The following is a 15319-nucleotide window of genomic DNA, read 5'->3' as shown; positions in this document are numbered from 1 at the left end:
GTTTTAATGTGGACATTTTATCTGTCTAAGAAGTGTGCAGCCACCAACAATTGTACTCTTATTACGAGCGTACTTGTTTTCTGGCATAGTAATGCACATCTGAGTACCATATTCTCCTTGTAATATACTTTCTTATTCGAAGGCTATTAAACATTGTTATATTATTGTTCACAGTATTAAACAATTTTATTTTATGTAAGATTTGTTCCGATATTGTTGTAAGTAAATTCTTCAATTTTATGCAATTTTGAGTTGAGAGTATATGAAGTGTATTATTGTACGTTAGCGAAATACAAAACGCATATTGGTAGAAAATCTCACGGTAAGATTTTTAAATTAGGTTAGTAAATTAAAGATTCCCAACCTAATTAAAAATTTTAAAGTTGATAAGTTAGATTTTATAAAGCATATTCAGCTTTTGATGAAGTATAGTGGAATATACAATTTGTCTTGGTTCTCACAAGCTGTGCACTTCCACAAATCCTATGAGGCATCATGTCGGACTGAAAATAGCTTGTAATGCTTTCACCCTCATTGAGACAATACAATCATTAGTTGTTGCTGTAAGCTTATCACTTAAACCGATCTGTCAACTCTACACTTTTATGATAAGAGATCAAGATGATATCTTTATCAAGACTTGTCTTGGCTGTCATACTGTGCTGTTATTGTCTGACAATTCTGCTGCCATATCTCGGATTCGTGCTTGAGCCACATCAGCTACCTGAAGGGAAGTGCTACCAAGAGTTTACAGAGGTACATCACTGTACATTTGTATAAGTTTCATACATATTTTATACTGCAATTATTATTTACAACATGGGTTGTTTTAAATTCCTGTTATAAAGCAAAATAGAAAATATTTTATTACAAAAAGCAAGATTTATTTAAAGGAGTGGCTGATCCCCTTTTAATCCTTATTCTATCCGTCCTCATGGGTCACTGGCCTGTGCGAGGATCTTATCAAACAGAATAAGAGGGAGAGTCGATACAGTACGAGGTCGATGGTTCTGATAGAAAGTACAACGGTCACAGACAGAATTTGAACCTGCGTTATCTCTAACTTATATATATATATATATATTTTTTTATCTCTAACTTATACCCAAAGTCCATCGACTTGGACCGCTTGGCCATCGGCACTCCGAAAGGTAATTCATAATTTATTAGAAGTATAACCGGCTCTAAACTACAATCAAAAAATATACTCTTAAAATTAAATTTTTTTATTATAGTGCCTTCTTCAAAACAGAGGTGGATTAATGAGATAGAGATAATGAACATAATGAATTCCCAGTTGGGCGCTTTTCTGTTTTTATATTTTTACACAAAACAACAGTAAACATAGAGATGAATGTAAGTAAAACAATATAAATGTATCATTGCAAAAATTTTAAATATGATAATAAACCTTTGGATGAGCTCAAGGTACACACCCTCTCATCCCTTTGTACTAAAGGACATGGGAAGCTATTGCATGAATCCATTAGTTATTAAGATATATACTTCTATGAAGTGATGAAGAAGTCATATATTGGAGTTGTGTAGTGACTGAGAAAATAAAGCTCTGAGTAGGCTGCTGTGGCACGTATTGATTGAAGAAAAGTAAGCTAGGAGTGATATATTGATTGGGTAAAATAGGCAAGGAGCTAGTAATAATTTATTAATTAAGAAAAGTAAGCAGGGAGCTGTGGGTCTTGTATTGCTTGCATAAAAAACAGGCTAGGAGATAGTTATTAATTGGGAAAGGAATTAGTCACATATTTATTGAGGGAAAACATCTGAGCGTAATGAATTTATTGGGAAAATGAGGCAGCACACTAGGATTCAGTCCTAGTGATAGCTGATAGCTGATAGATAGCTGAGAGGTACATAGTGGTTACGAAGGGAAGCTGGAATCTGAGTGTTACTTATTGTTTGGTAAAGAAAGCTGGAAGCTTGGAGTCAGTCTCTGTCAGGAACAGCTACCAGTGTTGTGCACAGCTCTTGTGTATGCCTGTTGTGGAGATTGGCATCAACTTAAGCTATATTTGGTGGTATTTGCAGTGCAAGAACAGCTACCAGTGTTGTGGACAGCTCTTGTGCGTGTCTTTTGTGGAGATTGGTGTCGACTTATGCTACAATTGGTCTACACCTGACACTTCAACTACACCAACACAGAGGGTCTCTTCATCACACCAACATGAGTATTCAATATTCAATAACAATGTCATTTTGTAGTATTCATAAGCTAGAGTATCTGGGAATAAATGTAAGGACCTAAGACAGGCACAGTTTTCTTTTGTCTAGAATCCAGAAAATCCGCGGTGTACGCACAACCTCAACGTGTAGATTGTATATTTTTTATTTATTTTATTTCATTATGAAGTACACATGTTATAACCACCGATACACATAACACGTAACGTAGCTATTGTATGAAGGGTTGATTTAATTGAATTTTGAGTTTAGCTCCAGTTCACCTTCCTTTTATTGCAGCGTCTGGCATTTACATTGTTTCGAAATCAGAGACACCTATAAAAAGGTGAAGTGGTAATCTCATTGTCTCATCAGGTACACAATTCGTTTTGAGCTTCTTCGTCGTCGACTTTCTTTGGACCTCTTCAGACCATCATGCCTCCAGATTCCAGGAGTCAAGTCTGAGACATCGTCAGATACCAGACGCTGCAATAAAAAGGAAGGCGAGCTGGAGCTAAACTCAAAATTCAACTACCGATAGTTGAAACAATAATAAACTATGTTTGAAAGAAAATTCACGAATTAAAATCAATGTAAACATTAAAACATTAGCCCACATGTTCTTCCAAATTGTGAAGGTGGTGCCAAGTTTTTTTATTACTAGCTCTTTCTGACTAAAAATAGGCCTGTTCAAAAATGTTTTGATTCTGGTTTAAGACAGTTTTGTGTATATTTCAGAATATGGATTTCACTTTAGTGGGTCTTTGTTTGTGATATGTACAGTTTTTATTAATCACATTATAAATTATAGTCCTAGTATTACATTGATGAACATACAAAATTGAGAGGAGATTCGTTATTTGTAATAACGATTCTGAGATTACACAATTCGATTCAATCATACCATATAGGTTGATGCAGTAAACTGTGTCCCAGATTGGATATTTACTATGCTGTAGGCATTTTAAAATATCAAATTTAGACCAAAATACAACAGCTATATGACATGAGACATTCACAAAATTTAAAGAATAATTTTTGACATTTCTAGATATCTAGAGGAACTTTTTCTTGATAAAACACGCAGAACAAGTATTTTTATGATGAATACTCACAAAATAATAAATTAAGTTTCTGTATGATATTCAGTAATTTACTCTAAAGCAGTCGAACGTCTATTTTTAAGGCTTATAAGTTAAGTTCTGAAGTCACATAAATAATTTATTTATGTGTGTGCGCGTGCACGTGCGCAGAAGCAAGAATCAATTAATTTTTCACTTCAATACCTTATGATAGATATAAAAAGTCAAATCGCGAAATCTCGGAGTGGCAGATAAAATCGCAGTCATTTAAAAGTAGTAGTAGCAGTTGTACCTGCTACTGGAGGTGACTTCACTAATCAGTACTTTGTAACGTAACTTTTCTCCAGTATCTATATCGAATACTGAGAACCAAAAATACTGATGACAGATACTTTGTATCTAGTACTAGATATGGTTACATATTGATATTTTCTCGTACTAATCCTGAATTACTCTTATCTCCTCACTGATACCAAATACTGGAATACTGATTTGAGCCTGACAAATTCAAAAGAAATTCCGCGATCGTAACGCTCCAACTCAGTGGCGTAGCGAAGGGGGGGGGTCCAGGGGGTCCGGACCCCCCCCCGAAATTTTAAAACATATTAAAAAATAAAGCATGGGGCAGGAAAAAAAGGACAGTTATCATTACTCTTGTCTACAAACATTAAATTGATTAATTTCACTGATTGAAGTGACCGTTGTTAAAAATATTATTGTCCTTTCGTTTAAATCATAAAGTATCAAACGATACTTTTGGGCTCGGCCTTTCGAATAGTGTAGTGTAATCACGGTATTTCTATAGGGCGCGGTCACGTGACGTCGCAAAGTAACCTGAACCGTAACATGGCGAACAGTTTAAATTAGCGACCACTTCGTTCAAATTCGTCGTGGGGACGTAAAGTGACTGCTTAGAATTAAGTTACGACGTTGATTTTAGGTGTCATTAAACTGTAAACGTGTATATAATTATCGAAAAAAATCACCTTCGGTCGGATAATACACTTGAAAAACTCTACTGATTAGAACTTCAACTAATTTGGACTTCAATGATTGAGGTAAACGTGGGGTTTTCGATTGAGTTAGGACGACGATTTTTGTTATCATTAAACTGTACACGGTACCTATATAATTATCGAGAAAAAAAATCACTTCCGGTCGGTAAATACCGAAGAAAAGCTCTCTACAGATTCAAATTTTGACGATTTTGGATTTCATTGGTTGAGTGGTTAAGGTAAAAGTGGTACTTAGGATTATGTTAGGACGGTGATTTTAGGTATTAATTCAACGCCGACTAATACATATATAATTATCGAGAAAAAAAAACAATTAAATTACTTTAAATTAGCGACTTTTTTCCTATGGAGTCCCACAGGGATCTATACTTGGACCAGTCTTGTTCCTTGTGTACGTCAGCAGGCTGAACTCATCGCTCGTGAGAGGGAAAATGGTCCAGTATGTTGACGCTGCATTAAAGCTCCAACAAAACATGAATTAGAAATCATTTTCTTTTTAGAACTGAATTCATGTATTCAGTTTTTTTTTTTTTTATTAAATCTGAGGACCAATAACTCCAAATCGAAAGCACTAAATTTCTGTTTGCGGTAAAGAGAGATTGAGGATCGCGCTGCTGTGATGGCGGACGATGTCCTCATAGAGGAAACTGATTCCACCTAGTTCCTCGGAATGTACCTTGATCGAAGTCTGACTTGAGACAATCACATTGAAAGTACCTGCTCAAAGGTTTCTTGAGGCATTTATGCTATACGGAACCTTTCAAAATTTTGCTCCCGGGATGTATAAAAATGGCCTACTTCGGCCTTGTACACCCCCATCTAACGTACGAGTTGAGGCTATGGGGCAGCTGTTCTAAATACAAATTTGAGCGAGTATTTAGAAGTCAAAAGAAAGCTGTCCGCATCATTTCAAAATTGAAATCCCGAAATTCATGCAGAGATGCCTTTAGGGAGCTGGGATTGCTAACTTTGCCCTGTCTCTACATCCTCGATGTCGCCCTGTACTGCCGATTTAAGTGCGAGTTGGTCCGGGGCAGGGACGTTCATCAATACGGGACAAGAGGCAGGGACAACCTTCGGTTACATCCGCACAGAACAGCCGCATTCAAACGTTTGCCATTCGAGGTTGGTGTTAAGTTGATCAACAAACTCCCTGATAAAATCAAAAATTTGAATGAACCAACAAAATTTAAAGCTCGATTGAGATACTTTTTGGTGTTGAGGGTGTTTTATTCGGTGGAAGAGTTTATGATGAGCCGCTGGGATGAAATTTAAAGTAATTCGATCATCCTCTATTTCTGGTGGTAAATTTTAGAAGAGTTTTAAACGTATGGCTGTAAGTATGTATGAGTCTTAGGAATGAGTGTGGACTGTGTATGAACGGGTATGAATGGGGGCAATTTAAAATAGATATACATATTTCTAAATAATTTAATTTGACGATTGTATGCAATTTTTATAATTGTTGACACAATAAAAAGTATTATTATTACCTCCGGTCGGAATATACCGAGGAAAAGCTCTACTGATTTAGATTTTGACGATTTTGGATTTCACTGGTTGAGTCGTTGAGATAAAAGTGGTACTTAGAATTATGTTAGAACATTGATTTTAGGTATCAATTGAACGCCGACTAATACCTATATAATTATCAAAGAAAAATTTAAAAAATCGCTAATACACCGGAAAAACTCTACTGATAAGAAGTTCCGACTACTTTGGATTTCACTGACTGAGGTATTATTTCATTTTCCTTAGTATATTCCGATCGGAAGTGATTTTTTTCTCGATAATTATATATTTATTAGTCGGCGTTGAATTAATCTCTAAAATCAATGTCCTAACATAATTATAAGTACTACTTTTACCTCAACCACTGACATCCAAAATCGTCAAAACGAATCAGTAGAGAGCTTTTCTTCGGTATTTACCGACCGGAAGTGATTTTTTCTCGATAATTATATAGGTAGTCGAGTACAGTTTAATGATAACAAAAAATCGTCGTCCTAACTCAATCAAAAATACCACGTTTACCTCCATAACCGAAGTCCGAAGTAGTTGAAGTTCTAATCATTAGAGGTTTTCAGGTGTATTTTATTTCCAACCGAAAGTGATTTTTCCGATAATTATATGCTCGTCTACAGTGTAATGATACAAAAAATCGTCATTATAAATCGTTCATAAATACCTCAATCAATGAAATCCAAAGTGCCCGAACTTCTAATCAGTAGAGTTTTTCCGGTGCATTTTCCGACCGTTAGTTTGATCTGTATCCGAGCAACGCTCGAAAATCGCCCTTCTTTTCTAAAGGGTTTTCGGCCGTCAGTGGCCCAATATCCCCGAAGGGGTATTTCATTTTCTTCACAAAATATATTTGAGTCAATTATACGCTTGAGTGAAGCTCTGTTTTGTTCTTTTTCTTTCTTATCCAGTGAATCCAACATCACTTTGGTGCCTTCTACTCGGCCAGAATCGAACTTCGTAAAGTTTATGTAGCTATACAAGAAAATTTGTGGTACTAGAGTTGCTGTGAGAGTTTAATTTGCCTATTACATCTTTCCACTTTCTATAAGGCGTAGTTACTAAAGCTCCATATTTTTGGTATTTACCTTTTACCAGTGAATTCATTGGCAAATAACACACAAAACGTCCACCGGATCCCCCGGTTTCGGACCCCCCCGAACGAAATTTCTGGCTACGCTACTGCTCCAACTGGAAAATATTGCTACTTCACAACGTTTTAGATATTTTATTTTAGTTTATTCAAATGAGAGCTTATTTCATTTTTCGTAAAGGTTCAATTTATCGTACAATTCATTAACTACATCTCAAATAGTATAAATTTGTTTTATAGATAACATAAATTATGTTTATACTTTTTTTTTAAATAAATGCGTTGTACTTTTGAATAATATTAATTACATAAAAGCATTGACAAAACTGTATGTTTACTAGGAAATACTCAGTATTTTAAACAAGTACGGAAATACTGGTTTAAAGTCTCCTAATATTTAAAACAATACAAATACTGATTTAGTCTCTAGTATTTAAAACGTTACCAATACAAAAATACTGATTTAAAGTCTTCTACTTATTACAGTACGAGTATTCGATTTTTTATTCAGTAACGCCAAGTAAGGATATAAGCATTTTAGTTCAATGATTATAAGATGTTACTTGTTCTTGTATTATAATAAAATGTATTAAAAAAATTTCATGTACTATTACCAATACCAATACTAATACAATGCTTGTCATTGGAAAAATCCCGAAAAATCACGCAATTGAATAATTTTGCAGACGTTACTATTCGTTAACATGCAATGGCATAGCCACGGTGGGAAAGGTTCGTTCAGTGCGAACGTCGGATTTCAAACGCTAAGCGGAAGGTGAAATGGAGCTAAACTAAATATTCGTATGCAATGTTACTTTTTGCCTTGTTATTTCCAAAATTGTTATTTCATTTGTTGCTCCTCGGCCAACCTCGAACCAGAACATTACGTAATTGGAAATACTCATTCTTAATTAGACACCCTTAAACTTGAATAATATACTTAATGACACATATGGTGATATTTAAAGGGACAGATAATCTTCATAAATCAATAATAGTATAGTAAAAATTAACATTTAATGGCATTCAGCATATAGAGTACAATAGATATAAAACTACTTTAACATTATGTATTTTATCTTTTTATTAATAGTCATCATCATCAGACTCGTCTTTTATGATCCCAAGATTTCTTGCTACTGACTTGACGTTGCTAATGACCTCCTCTTGGACCAAGTTGAAGCTCATAGCCAACAAAGCGATACCGAACAGCAAGTACAGAGAGCATAGCGCAATACTGATTTCTGCGTTGGACTTTTTATTGACTCGCTGTGCAGGCACGAAGTCCCCGAACCCGATGGTGGTAAGTGTAATGAAGCAGAAGTAAGCGGAGTCCGCCAAATTCCAGTTTTCCCAACCCGCAAACAGGAAAGCCCCGCCGATGATGTAACTTATGACGAGAAACACACACAACCAGATAGGCACTGGCTTGATGACGTTGGTATTTTCTTCCACGTAATTGTCCATATAGTAGTCATAATCATAGTCGTAATCATGGGAGCGATGATGGCTGTAGCTTCTCTCTCGACCGTAGTCCCCTCCACCAGATGTACCCGAGCGCCTTCCTACAACAAACAAGATCAGATAGACACTGGGTTAATAATGTAGGATTTCTCATCCACATTAGGGTCAATGTAGTAGTGACAATCATAGTCTTAGTCATTGGGGCGATTATGGCTATAGCTTCTCTCTCGACTGTAGTCCCCTCCACCAGATGTACCCGAGCGCCTTCCTACAACAAACAAGATCAGATAGACACTGGGTTAATAATGTAGGATTTCTCATCCACATTAGGGTCAATGTAGTAGTGACAATCATAGTCTTAGTCATTGGGGCGATTATGGCTATAGCTTCTCTCTCGACTGTAGTCCCCTCCACCAGATGTACCCGAGCGCCTTCCTACAACAAACAAGATCAGATAGACACTGGGTTAATAATGTAGGATTTCTCATCCACATTAGGGTCAATGTAGTAGTGACAATCATAGTCATAGTCATTGGAGCGATGATGGCTGTAGCTTCTCTCTCGACTGTAGTCCCCTCCACCAGATGTACCCGAGCGCCTTCCTACAACAAACAAGATCAGATAGACACTGGGTTAATAATGTAGGATTTCTTATCCATATTAGGGTCAATGTAGTAGTGACAATCATAGTCATAATCATTGGAGCGATGATGGCTATAGCTTCTCTCTCGACTGTAGTCCCCTCCACCAGATGTACCCGAGCGCCTTCCTACAACAAACAAGATCAGATAGACACTGGGTTAATAATGTAGGATTTCTTATCCACATTAGGGTCAATGTAGTAGTGACAATCATAGTCATAGTCATTGGAGCGATGATGGCTGTAGCTTCTCTCTCGACTGTAGTCCCCTCCACCAGATGTACCCGAGCGCCTTCCTACAACAAACAAGATCAGATAGACACTGGGTTAATAATGTAGGATTTCTTATCCATATTAGGGTCAATGTAGTAGTGACAATCATAGTCATAATCATTGGAGCGATGATGGCTATAGCTTCTCTCTCGACTGTAGTCCCCTCCACCAGATGTACCCGAGCGCCTTCCTACAACAAACAAGATCAGATAGACACTGGGTTAATAATGTAGGATTTCTTATCCACATTAGGGTCAATGTAGTAGTGACAATCATAGTCATAATCATTGGAGCGATGATGGCTATAGCTTCTCTCTCGACTGTAGTCCCCTCCACCAGATGTACCCGAGCGCCTTCCTACAACAAACAAGATCAGATAGACACTGGGTTAATAATGTAGGATTTCTTATCCACATTAGGGTCAATGTAGTAGTGACAATCATAGTCATAATCATTGGAGCGATGATGGCTGTAGCTTCTCTCTCGACTGTAGTCCCCTCCACCAGATGTACCCGAGCGCCTTCCTACAACAAGCAAGATTAGATAGACACTGGGTTAATAGTGTAGGATTTCTCATCCATATTAGTAATTAGTTCCTACATAGTAATCAGTCCCCATGCAGTGCAGATACGTACATGATTGATTATCCATGCATTCTTTACTTTGGTAGGACTTTTTAGTGGTAAATCTCACTCTCATCAAGTTTTAGGAATGTTACAATCTACAGACCTTAACATCTACAATTAACATCTGCCTTAACGTTTCTCCTTGAGACCTACAGAGAAATTCGTGAATTAGGAACCGGCTTTGCTAACGGCTTTCTTGATATCAGAACAATGTTAAACTCCAAATACTGTCGCAGCCTTAGTCGTACAATTATGCGAGGTATCCCATTTTAAAAATATGGTCAGTACGCATTCAATAGCATTTACGGTTTTATGATATTATTATTGATTATTTCAAAAAAGTCTAAAATATTTTTGTACTTGTCTTACATTGTTTAAATATTTTAAAAGTATACAATTCTTCCAAGACTTCTCTTAAGATGAGATGTCTTCCATAATCCTGCAATCAAAAATGAGAACAAAAATTTATCATCGCCCTTATGAATGAAACTCAAGCCCAGTTCACTACAACCGGTTGAATAATTAGTGTTTATTAGCTAGCGGTCTACCTGGGTAAGTTTGGCGTAGAGAGGAGCTACGCACAGGTGGAGACTCCACGGAGAGGAGTTGGCGGGGATCACGCAACTCCTCCATGTCCGAGCGAGTACAAGGCTCTGCAGTCTGGGCTCTCAGTCCTCTCTGGACTACCCGGTGGGGCTGTCCGTTCTTGGGGTGTACTGTCATATCAGATTGTCATTTTACCGTAAGTCTTTATAAATTATTAAATTCATAGTCATCGTCTAGAACATACGCCTTACAATAACCTTATCTAACGTTTTGAAGTTTATTTTTGACGATGGAAGGATTGTGAAGGAAACATGATTTTTCCGGACATTTGCCATCGTTCAGTGAAACAAGAAAAATCAGTAAAACTACGTTTCGAGATCTGAAATCTGATCTCTTCTTCAGGTAAATAACTAACCTGACACATGATTACAAACTAGGCTAAAAGTACACCAAAATGATGTGCGTCAACTTCACTAAGTGTAGTATGGAATATACCGCGCCAATGTGGTAGTTACAATAAAGGTTAAGAGGGTTGATATGAATACCATACAAATAATTATATTGAACTTGATAATAAAAGTACAGGGGAATTATGTACATTCAAAAATAAAATGTTATTGTAAGACAAGATGGTTAGAAATTCAATGACAGAAGACATTTCTGAGTCAAGTTTCGTAGACAATACACAGTGTCTACTGAGTGTAGACAATGTAGATGATTCAGGTACCTATGGCAATGATTGCACTCTGATAAGCTATGTAAACGTGATGAGACAGGTACCTGTGGCAGTGATTGAACTCTGATAGACGATGTAGACGTGATGAAACAGGTGCCTATGGCAATGATTGCACTCAGATAGACGATTTAGACGTGATGAGACAGGTACCTATGACAATGATTGCACTCTGATAGACGATGTGAACTTGATGAACAGGTGCCTATGGCAATGATTGCACTCAGATAGACGATGTAGACGTGATGAGACAGGTACCTCTGGCAGTGATTGCACTCTGATAGAGTATGTAAACGTGATGAGACAGGTGCCTATGGCAATGATTGTACTCAGATAGACTATGTAGACGTGATGAGACAGGTACCTCTGGCAGTGATTGCACTCTGATAGAGTATATAAACGTGATGAAACTGGTGCCTATGGCAATGATTGCACTCAGATAGACGATGTGAACTTGATGAAACAGGTGCCTATGGCAATGATTGCACTCAGATAAACGATGTCAACGTGATGAAACAGGTACCTGTGGCAGTGATTGCACTCTGTTAGACGATGTAGACGTGATGAGACAGGTACCTCTGGCAGTGATTGCACTCTGATAGAGTATGTAAACGTGATGAGACAGGTATCTGTGGTAGTGATTACACTGTGAGGGAGACATTGGGAACGCTTCATGCTTATTGAATTTAGTCTTAATTAATTAAAAAATCAAACAACCCAATAATTAGATTTTAGTTTTGATATTTTAGATTGTATTATATACTATGTATTCAGTTATTCGGATTGGGGCTTTCCTTGAAAGAGAAATGAATATCGAATTTAAAATCTAATTAATGGATAGTTTGAGAGACACTTACTAAGAAAAACAATTGATCCTTGTCCTAGCAAACATACGTCCAGTATACTCTAACAGTAATTAAAATTCGGATAATCTTTCATTCGTTTAAGACTTTCCTAAAAATTCCATGTCTACACAACACCTGATATTCACCTAAACAAATCAGTGTTTCTAAAATGCTCTGACAGTTAGCTGTTATTATAATAAATGTTATTTTCTGTTGATTATTTGTATTCATCTCACCTCTGCAAGACTCCTCTCTGTCCAGTGCATACTTGTTGAAGAGAACCGGTATTGCATTTTGCCCATCTTCGTGTCCTGCAACTAGAAAGTTGTCATATTAAGGCGCATTTACAACAAAGTTGACAACTATAAGGTGACTAACGAGTGTTGGTAGAAAACTATAAGTTGCTCTTCTCAAATTTAGAGCAACAAGTGGGGAAAGAATTGGCGCGTAGTAATATCAAGGATGTCGAATGAGAAAGACGCAATTATTGCCACGGCTGCTTGTGTCATCATTGCCAGCCACTGTATAAGAGGTCCCCAAGATATTGGGTGAGGCCCTCGTTGAAGGCTAGTGACAGGTACATTGCCAGCCACTGTATAAGAGGTCCCCAAGATATTGGGTGAGGCCCTCGTTGAAGGCTAGTGACAGGTACATTGCCAGTCACTGTACAAGAGGTCCCCAAGATATTGGGTGAGGCCCTCGTTGAAGGCTAGTGACAGGTTCATTGCCAGTCACTGTACAAGAGGTCCCCAAGATATTGGGTGAGGCCCTCGTTGAAGGCTAGTGACAGGTCCATTGCCAGCCACTGTACAAGAGGTCCCCAAGATTTTGGGTGAGGCCCTCGTTGAAGGCTAGTGACAGGTTCATTGCCAGTCACTGTACAAGAGGTCCCCAAGATATTGGGTGAGGCCCTCGTTGAAGGCTAGTGACAGGTCCATTGCCAGCCACTGTACAAGAGGTCCCCAAGATTTTGGGTGAGGCCCTCGTTGAAGGCTAGTGACAGGTACATTGCCAGCCACTGTACAAGAGGTCCCCAAGATATTGGGTGAGGCCCTCGTTGAAGGCTAGTGACAGGTACATTGCCAGCCACTGTACAAGAGGTCCCCAAGATATTGGGTGAGGCCCTCGTTGAAGGCTAGTGACAGGTACATTGCCAGCCACTGTACAAGAGGTCCCCAAGATATTGGGTGAGGCCCTCGTTGAAGGCTAGTGACAGGTACATTGCCAGTCACTGTACAAGAGGTCCCAAAGATATTGGGTGAGGCCCTCGTTGAAGGCTAGTGACAGGTACATTGCCAGCCACTGTACAAGAGGTCCCCAAGATATTGGGTGAGGCCCTCGTTGAAGGCTAGTGACAGGTACATTGCCAGTCACTGTACAAGAGGTCCCAAAGATATTGAAGGCTAGTGACAGGTACATTGCCAGTGACTTAATCTCCGAGAAGATCACATCGAACCGTCGAGTGGTGAACAGAGGTGTGAGGGGAGTGTCAAAAACTTTCTGAGAATGACCAGAAGTGACTTTGAGTATTTGATAGAAAACACGTGACACAAACTACAGAAGAGCAATACCTGTCTACGAAAAGCTGGCAGTTAAATTATGTTTTTGGCTACTGGTGATTCGTACACAAGTCTCGGTTATTTGTGAAACATCTCAAAATCAACCATTTCACTGTTTGTGGCTAAAGTTTGTAAGGTCTTGATAGAAATGCTGAAGGATAATACCAAGGTAAGTCAATAAAAATTGCTTATAACATATTCAGTAGTTATTAAAGCCGGATACTAACTGAACGTAAATATTTTATACATAAGAAATCGTCACTAATTCTCCACTCTAGTTTCCTACAACCTGCTTGCCCAAAGTGCGGGGCAAGAAATCTTCCACTGTTTCTTGTCAACTTTCAACAACACCTCGACACTCCTCGGGAAACCAAAATTTAGTGAACAATTTGTCTTTCCACAAGTTGAAGACAGAAAAGTTGTCATTTGACCTTCTGTCTGATGGTGCGCCATCCTTACATTGCACTTGTAAAATGTTCTAATACTTTGGAAGCTGCAATCAGTCATTCTTACCTGAATGTTGATATTCAGCTAATCTAGATTAATGAATATTTTTGTTCCTTAACTACTGTATAGTATGTTGAGTAGGTAAAGATATACACAATTGAAAATCTGGCAATTGTATAAAATATTTTAAATTTATTGAAACAACAACAGGTTGATATTTAACAATTAAAATTACCATACTGACAAGAATTTCTCGCTATGAATTTGAACAGCGAAGTATAACATCTGAAACTTGTGTTATTTTGACAGGATAAAAAAAAAATTATACTGTAAAAGACATTTTTGTTACTTTTTACTGGCCAGTACGATGTTGCCTCAGTAGCCTGGTAGTTTTTGCGTTTAAACGAGCAGGCGCCGGCTGCGGTGTGTTCCCGTGACAAAGTTATGCACAAGTTAAATACTGCACCTTATTGTACCAAACTTGTGTAACTTGAATATATTGCATATCTGGAAGGTATATTGTAAATAACCAAATTTTGATACTGTCATTTTAATACTGTTTTGTTTGTTGTTGATTCCATACAAGTTACAAAATTAATAAACAAGATTAAATATCTTTACGAACTACGCTTACAGATTTGATACCCAGCAAGCTGGCTGTATTTCCAATACAATTCTTGCAATTGTTCCAGGACGAGGTTCTTGTACTTTCCGCTGCTGTGGTATCAAGCCATCAGATATATGGTTCGCATATGGAGCTTGTGTAAGAAGGAATCGGTTTAATGCATTCTTTGCAGTTTCCGCATTGTAAGATCTTGTGTTTACTACTTTTTTAATCTTTCCAATTTTAGATCCAGAGTGATCGATACAAATTCATCATATTTAAGACGCTATGAAGGTTTCACTCCGTGTCTTTTTCATAGCTTTCCTTAAAGCGAGAGGGAAGAAAAGATCAGGACTGACCTTTAAATATCCTCTAAAGGGTAAATCGTCTCCCACAATGTTCTGTTATATAAAACTTCAGTAGGAAGCTGGATCTACTCTTCAAATGTGTGTTACGTGTGGTGTGGTGATAAGTGCCACGCCAGTGTTTGTCGCGTTCTTCTTAATTATGGTTAAGTATTAAATTGTGTGCTGCTTTCACCGCTGCTTCAGTTGTGTAAATAGCACTTTGCCTGGTGACACTGTGGACTACTCGTAGATGTTGTAAGTCGTAGGATCGCTCAGCGGTCACCGTCCATGCGGTTTCGGGGGGTGCTAAGGGACCATCTGTTTCGGGCCTCGTCGGGTTGACGA

The 15319-nt window shown here is 37.9% G+C and overlaps 1 protein-coding gene across 1 annotated transcript in view; it reads left to right on the top strand.

Annotated features, from left to right (window-relative positions):
* Window positions 1–606: 606 nt before the first annotated feature.
* LOC124368671 (dihydropyrimidine dehydrogenase [NADP(+)]) overlaps window positions 607–15319 on the top strand; it is a 139391-nt gene continuing 124678 nt past the window's right edge. Inside the window, exon 1 of the mRNA XM_046825941.1 lies at window positions 607–756. Coding sequence (XP_046681897.1) covers window positions 622–756 — 135 coding nt within the window. The 5' untranslated portion in view covers window positions 607–621. The remainder of the gene's footprint in view (window positions 757–15319) is intronic.

Source organism: Homalodisca vitripennis, chromosome X (genome assembly GCF_021130785.1).
Source record: "Homalodisca vitripennis isolate AUS2020 chromosome X, UT_GWSS_2.1, whole genome shotgun sequence".
Taxonomy (NCBI): Eukaryota; Metazoa; Arthropoda; class Insecta; order Hemiptera; family Cicadellidae; genus Homalodisca; species Homalodisca vitripennis.
Note: the sequence above shows the minus strand (reverse complement) of the source record. Positions and strands in the feature narration are given on the sequence as shown.